The sequence below is a fragment of the Magnolia sinica genome, chromosome 17 (genome assembly GCF_029962835.1).
Source record: "Magnolia sinica isolate HGM2019 chromosome 17, MsV1, whole genome shotgun sequence".
Taxonomy (NCBI): Eukaryota; Viridiplantae; Streptophyta; class Magnoliopsida; order Magnoliales; family Magnoliaceae; genus Magnolia; species Magnolia sinica.
This window is the reverse complement of record NC_080589.1, coordinates 2,255,666-2,263,449: the sequence shown is the minus strand read 5'-3', so window position 1 is coordinate 2,263,449 and position 7,784 is coordinate 2,255,666. Positions and strand designations below refer to the sequence as shown.

At 50.2% G+C, this 7,784-nt stretch overlaps 1 protein-coding gene across 1 annotated transcript; it reads left to right on the top strand.

Moving 5' to 3' along the window:
* Positions 1 to 1,355: 1,355 nt before the first annotated feature.
* LOC131231740 (uncharacterized) lies at positions 1,356 to 3,164 on the top strand. The gene is made up of 3 exons (XM_058228040.1): positions 1,356 to 1,894; positions 2,039 to 2,705; positions 2,874 to 3,164. Exons 1-3 carry the CDS (start codon positions 1,356 to 1,358, stop codon positions 3,162 to 3,164), a joined length of 1,497 nt encoding a protein of 498 aa, XP_058084023.1.
* The last annotated feature ends 4,620 nt before the right edge of the window (positions 3,165 to 7,784 follow it).

Sequence of the window (7,784 nt, the reverse complement as noted above, 5' to 3'; positions counted from 1 at the left end):
TATCACCCAATAATGAAGTTTCCAGCCGAGGGTGTAATAGGGTACCTCTGAGGCGACCAACGTGAGGCTCGGAGATGTTACGCAATTGCAGTCAAAAAGAGATCCGTAAAGCAAACGCTTGTCATCAATGTTTTGGATCCCTGAGGACCCGTAAAGAACTCATCTGAAGAAGACCTGGAGGAAGTGCCCCTTAATGAGGCAGATCCAAGCAAAACCGTCCGGCTTGGGACGTCATTAAGTTCCGAGCAGCAATCCGAAATTCTAACCTTCCTACGGCAACACAGGGACGTCTTTGCATGGTCACATGCGGACATGCCAGGGATCTCTCCTGATGTCTTGGTTTATAGACTGAACATGGACCCAGACCACAAACCGGTAAAGCAAAAGAGAAGACCATTCGATGCCAAGCGGTACGAGGCTATTGCCGATGAGGTCTCCATCTTGCTTGATACTGACTTCATAGAGGAAGTATATTACCCCGACTGGATAGCAAACGTAGTACTCGTTAAAAAAGCCAACAGAAAATGGCGAGTCTGTGTTGACTACTTAGATCTAAATAAGGCCTGCCCGAAGGATAGCTTCCCATTACCTCGGATTGACCAGCTAGTAAATAGTACAGCAGGTCATGAATTACTCTCCTTCCTTGATGCCTACTCCGGGTATAACCAGATCGCAATGTATACCCCAGACAAGCAAAAGACTACCTTTGTCACGGACAAGGGACTCTATTGTTACCGGGTCATGCCATTTGGCCTGAAAAATGTGGGGGCTACGTATCAAAGACTGGTAAATCAGATGTTCTCCAAAAAAATCGGATGCACTATGGAAGTGTACGTCGACGACATGCTGGTGAAAAGTATTAAGGCATCTGATCACCTAACGGATCTCAGAGAAACGTTCACTATCCTCCGAGAATACCAGATGAAGCTGAATCCCACAATGTGTGCTTTCGGAGTCGGCTCAGGAAAATTCCTCGGGTTTCAGGTCAGCCAGAGAGGCATTGAAGCTAATCCTGACAAAATCAAAGCACTCCTCGACATGAGTTCACCTCGGACTGTCAAAGAAATACAACGTCTCACAGGGCAAGTCGCGGGTGTTTCATATCCAAAGCAATAGATAAATGCCTCTCCTTCTTTCAACAATTGAAGGGTCATAAGAAGGCAGAATGGACGTTGGAATGCGAACAAGCCTTCCAGCAATTGAAACAGTATCTGGGCTCACCCCTCCTTCTGTCCAAGCCCGAAGAAGGCGAGCCCTTGTTCCTATACCTTGCAGTCTCGACCTCGGCCGTTAGCTCGGCCCTGATTAGAGAGGTCGGAGGCAAGTAACACCCCATATACTACGTGAGCAAGGCTATGGTATCTGCGGAGACAAGATATTCACCCCTGAAGAAGCTAGCGCTCAGCTTCGACGTTTCAGCTCAGAGGTTACGTCCGTACTTCCAAGCCCACTCGGTCGTTATGTTAACCGACTCCCCTCTCAAACAAGTTCTCCAGAGACCCGAAGTTTCAGGTCAGCTAACCAGGTGGGCCATCGAACTCGGAGAGTTCGACATTCAGTTTCGTCCGAAAACAGCAATTAAGGGCCAAGCTATAGCCGACTTCATTGTCGAATTCACCACTCCAAGTGCAAGAGAGGTCAGTGCCGAAGGCGAGACTATCGCACCCGAGCCTTCGTCCAACCTAGGAACTGTATGGGAAACCAGATGGATCCTCTATGTAGACGGATCATCCAATGCTAAGCGAGCCAGAGCTGGGATCGTCCTGATCGCACCTAATTCCACGTCCATTCAATACGCAATCAGACTCGGCTTTAAAGCCTCAAACAATGAGGCGGAGTACGAGGCTTTACTGGCTGGACTCAAATTGGCAGCAAGTCTGGGTATCCAGACTCTGTAGGTCCGATGTAATTCTTAGCTGGTAGTAAACCACATCTCCACCGAGTACGAAGCTAAGGAGATGAGGATAATCGCTTATCTAAACGAGGTGAGAAAATTAATTGAAAGATTTTAGAACTGTACGATCCACCAAATTCCCAGAGCAGAAAATTCGTGGGCCGACGCCTTGGCGAAATTGGCCTCAGCCTCAAAAGGGAGGATCCCGCAGATTGTTCTTGTCGAAATCATAGAACATCCAAGCATTGACCAGGCAGAGAAGAAAACGGTTAATCCAGGGCAAGCTACTCTGAGCTGGATGGACCCGATTTTCAACTACCTCACATCTGGCGAGATCCCCTCGGATAAACTAGAAGTCAGGTGCCTGAGAGTCCGACCTGCGCGGTACGTCGTCCTCGACGGTATTCTATACAAGAAAGGGCATTCTCAACCCTACCTCAGATGCCTCCGACCCGACGAAGCGGACTATGTTATTCGAAAAATTCACGAAGAAATCTGTGGAAATCGTTCTGGCAGCCGAGCCCTGGCCCTGAAGATACTTCAACAAGGATACTTTTGGCTGACCCTCAAGCAGGATTCGAAAGACTACGTCCAAAAATATGATAAATGCCAATGCCACTCAGCCATGCCAAGGAAGCCTGCAGAGGAAATGACTCCCATGAGCGGTCCATGGCCGTTCGGTCAGTGGAGGATCGATATCATCGGCCCCTTGCCCATAGGGAAGGGGCAGGTCAAGTTCGCCATCGTCGTAGTCGACTACTTCACCAAATGGGCTGAGGGCGAGCCGGTTGCAAAGATCACTAAATGGAAAGTGATTGACTTCGTCTGGAAAAATATCATATGCCGGTTTGGAATTCCGCGCACCATCGTGTCAGACAATGGCCGACAGTTTGATAATGACAAGTTCTAAGGCATGTGTTAAGAGCTCGGCATCACAAATGCGTATTCTTCTCATCGGCACCCCCAGTCCAATGGACAGGTGGAGGCAATAAATAAAGTTATCAAACACCATCTTAAAACAAAGTTGAAGAAATCGAAAGGCAGATGGGCCGAGGAGCTCTCATTCATCCTTTGGGCCTACAGGACCACAGTTCAGTCCTCAACTGGGGAAACCCCATTCTTGCTTTCCTACGGCTCGGAAGCAATGGCACCAGTTGAAATTGGCCTTCCTACTGTTCGGGTGAAGAATTACCAAGAGAACCAAAACTCTGAGCAGATCACAGCTAACCTGGATCTACTTGAAGAAGTCAGAGACATCTCAGGGCTCTGAATCGCCGCTCGACATCACCAAGTGGCACGATTCTACAATTCCAAAGTCAAGGTCAGGAGTTCCACCCAGGTAACTTAGTCCTTTGCCGGGTCTTCCAGAACACCGCAGAGCCGAGGGCTGGGGCACTCGGGCCTAACTGGGAAGGGTCGTACCGTGTGGTCCGATCGACTAAATCGGGCTCTTATTACTTAGAAGACCTCGAGGGCCGCCAGCTCCCCCATCCCTGGAATGCCGAGCACTTGAAAGTCTACTACCCATGATGAAATAGCCTTTAAGTCTCTCAATAAGTGTATGCCTCCGAGCGACTTGCCTTTAAAGCTCTCAATGAAATTCATTGTTTCCTCTCTACATAATCAGATTATCTATTAAGGAAAAGTTATCTCTCATATGTAGAGGTGGACTGAACGAGCTGATCCCTTAAAGAAGGGGTTAGAGCGTAATCCTACGAAAACTCGACAAGGTATCCCCTCTTAAGTTAGGGGAAAAGCCAAAAGATGACCCGACTCCCCTACAGAGGAGTCGGCTCATCGCCCGACTAACGGATGGAGCGGAGGTTTCTCGCCAATCGTGGGACAAACTGACCCCCTAGGGGTTCGGACTCAACAATGATCAGGTCATAAAGGCTTAAATGCTCTATGAGACGGCATTGGAAGGGGCTGACCTGTCAAAGGTTTGGCTCGGCCATGTCCTAAAATAAACCGACCTGTCAACGAGTCAGTTTAGCAATCAACAATCAGCAGTCAACATCCAAAAATTAACTACAGATTAACATATATATAAAAGCAATAATCATCATCCACATGCCTTCTCTGGAGGGTCAAAAAATAAAATCCATACACAAAAAAGGGTTTTCAAGTCAACTACGGAAGAAATATTAAAGACTATACAGTCGAAGGAGCTTGGGAGTCGGGGGCTTAATCCAGGCGGACATGTTCAGTGGGCATCTCTCCGGTGTCTTCGAACAACAAAGGTTCAAGGTTGAGGTACAGATACAAATCTTGGACCACCTCAATACAAGCATTGAAGCCACATTTGTAGAACTTGGTGGCTTCGGCGTCTCTTTCCTTTGAAGCCTTGAAGGAGTCTACCGCAGCGGCCACCGCCCCAACCAGGGAGGCCTCGTCTTCAGCTCGTTAAGCTTCCATTGCTTGGGAGACGGCTTGGCTCCGTTCTTCTATCGCCTCAGCTCTGGTCCACTCCAGAACTTCACCCAGTCGGGTAACCTCCTTAGCCAATGAATCCGCATGGGCCCTAGCTCGCGTCAACTTAGTCGTCGCAGCACCGCATCGGGCCTCGAGATCATTGATAACCCCCTGCAGCTAGAGTTCTTTAGTCTTCCCGTCCTCAAGCTGTCAGCGCAGCTCACCCTGCTCAAGTCGGAGAAAAGCGACTTCATCCCTCAATATCCCTGTTTTGGCCTTGAGAGTCTTCACCTCGGCGTCGATCATCCGACGCTCCCACACTCTTTTCCAAGACTAAAGGAGTCTCAGAACGGACTGAATGAAAATAGGAAAATGAGAATAAATGAAATGGAAGTTGAGAAATACAGAAGAAGGCAGGAAATACCTTATAGAAGACAGCGGCCAGATCATTCAGAAAAGAATCATCCGACTTGATGAGAAGGCTGGCGATCTCCTCCTCTGGGGCATGTTTGGATGCCGAGTGACCCAGGCAGGACATGTGGTAGCCTGGCTCAAACCTCCCTCCGCTTGTCCCTACATGAACTGAGCCTTCAACCTCCGCGGCCCCAGTTCTGCTACCAGTCGAGGCCAGGGCCTCGGCCCCAAGATCATTCCCGGCATCGGGAGGAGAAAGCATGTCATCGGCCATCCTAATGGCCTCCTCCTGTTAGGAGGAAGACGACACGACAATGCAAGGTCCGAGGGCTGCAAGAGGAGCCTCCACAGTAGGGGGAACGGTGGTGGGCGGAATGGAAGGAGTTATGGTTGCTGGGGAAGGAGTTATGGTTGCTGAGGAAGGAGTTATGGTTGTTGGAGTCAGAATAATGATTGCCGAGACCCGAGTCTTGGCGGGCACCAGAGGGGCCCTCCCAGCGAGGAATGGCCTGCCTCCTCCGAGCGGTGGTTTTCGTATGGGACTCGGCCCTCAACATTTCTTCTGCCGTTGGGGCGGCTTTCCTCTTCCAAGATCCAGATGCCTCGGCCATGCCTGTGTAGAGAATAACAACTCAACAACTAAATAAATAAGTTTGATCTCTTCTAAGGAAATGGAAGAGGACTTACTGAAAGATGTTGGAAGAGGTTGGGACTTGCAAAGCCCAGACCAATGAAGGTTGGCAGCTGTGATCAAGTCCGACCAGGAGTGAAGCTCTCCTGATCGCGCCCTAGCGTTAGCAATGTGTTTCTTCTGGTCCGAGTCGAGGAGTGGCGTGCCCCTTGGGAAATCTATAAGGATAAAGAGAGCTTCAGTCCGACTGGAGTAAAAAAAAATGTAAAGGAGGAAAATACTTAAAGTCCAACCTGGTTTTGAAAATTGGGGGAGGACCCGAGTTGTCAGAGTCCCAAGCTCTGTCGCTGGTGCCTCCCATTCGCCCGCAGCCCAGAACTACTTATTTTTCCAGTCCTTGTTGGAAGACGAAAGATTCATCACCAGCCCCGACCCTTTGTTGCCTCGGGTAGCGAAGTAGTACCATGGTTCTTGGCTGTCATGCTTGACCAGGTATAGGCTTATCAACTCCTCTGGTGTCAGCTCCGGATTTTCGACTTGACGCCAAATGATGAAGTAAGAAATTAACACCCTCCAGGCGTTAGGGGTGAATTGCCCGAGAGCTAGCCCGATGTAGGCTGTTATGGCTCGGACGAAAGGATGCAAAGAGAGACGCAGCCCACATTGCAGCGCATAAAAAAATGGCTACTTCTCCCTCAGCAGGCGCACCAACAGTGTCAAGGGGCTCTAGGGCCCTTATCTGAACGGAGTTTGGGATCTGAAACTTCGAACGGATCTATCCCATTTGAAACTCTGATAGCACAAAGCCCCCTGGGACTACCTCCAAGGCCCACCCACTCACGGGCATCTCGGTGACCTCGGTGGTTGTGGTCTGGGGGGCTTGGGCGATTTTCTTCTTGCCGACCCGATGAGTCCGGGCCCCCACCTCCTTCTGTCTTCAAGGTGGGGGAACAGGGGTACAGCCTCAAAGGGGCCTTTAGAGGCCCCTCTCCTGTTATCAGAACTCTCCGGCTCGGAGTCATCATCATAATCCCGAACGGTCTCCAGATCGGACGACATTTTGAAGGGAAGAAAAAGGAATGCTAAAAGAGACTCACCGGACGATCGCCGAAAATGCTTGATCGGTCGGAATCGTCTGCCGGAAACTTTAAATCAATCGGAATCGCCCTCACCGAAAATCGCCTCCTCCGGCACGCACTCAAATTCAGAATACAAGTGGGGAGAGTGGTTCCAAAGGGAGTTTATATAGGCCATATTGAATCTTTGCATTAATAAAGAAAAATGATGGCCGCAGGCGAATCATCGCGAGCCGACTCCAGAACACACGTGGTCGTCTGCTACTGACTTGATCCCTATTAGATGGTACGTTTCTGACATCGAACAGCGCGTTCCGGTATGCGAAACGGCGCTCGAGCAGGGGAAGCATCACCTGGGCACTTCCCCGAGCACACGCGGCCCATCATAGCCCATCAAACGGCGCTCGAGCAGGGGAATCGTAACCGTCGCCACATGTCCGCTAAAGAACAGCCCATAGGGGTGAAATCTTGAGGGAACAACACTTTAAATGCTGGGACCATTATAATATCGGCATGCGTGGAAAGTTCAGCAGATGAGGCGGTTGATCTTCCGTATAATTACTCTCCGAGTCCGTAGCCAACTTCGAAGAGTATGGGGCTTCTGTTATTGGAAGATCTGAGCCCCTTACAGTCTCGAGGACCGACATCGTTCTAATCTGGTTAGATCCGTAAGAGTACCAAGAACGGCGAATACTATTGAAGAGGAAGACCAGAATGTTTAGCAGATAAGTGAAGACTAGTCACACTCCGCTCAGCCTGGAACTCGGTTCGGATTCATGAATGGACGTATCTAAGAAAAAGAACTGCACGTCAAGCCCGAGCGGACCCTTAGACGACGACCTTAAGCCGAGTAAGCTGAGATTCCACCGATGAACGACGGCCCAAGCCAAGGCCCCGTCTTTGTCTTCGGCTTCGTTTGGAGGACTGCCGAACCGAGGGCTCATCCTCGTCCTCATCTTCATCTTCCTCCAGGGAAGAGATGATTCGAGCCGAGGCCCCATCCTCGTCTCTGGCTTCGTTTGAAGAAGGATCGCCTGGCCGAAGGCCCATCCTCGTCCTCATCTTCATCTTCCTCTAGGGAAGGGATGATCCGAGCCGAGGCCCCGTCCTCGTCTCCGGTTTCGTTTGAAGAAGGATCGCCTGGCCGAAGGCTCGTCCTCGTCCTTGTCTTCCTCCAGAGAAGGGACGGCCCGAGCCGGGGCTGGGATGAAATGTGAGTGCATTATGCACCAAACTTGGAAACTACCATAAGTGGATGTGACCGGTTATTTCGCCCGTAGATGCGCATGACACAATACACGATCCTTGGATCACGTATAGTATTTCCACGATCCAAAAATCCTCCTGATTGAGCGAA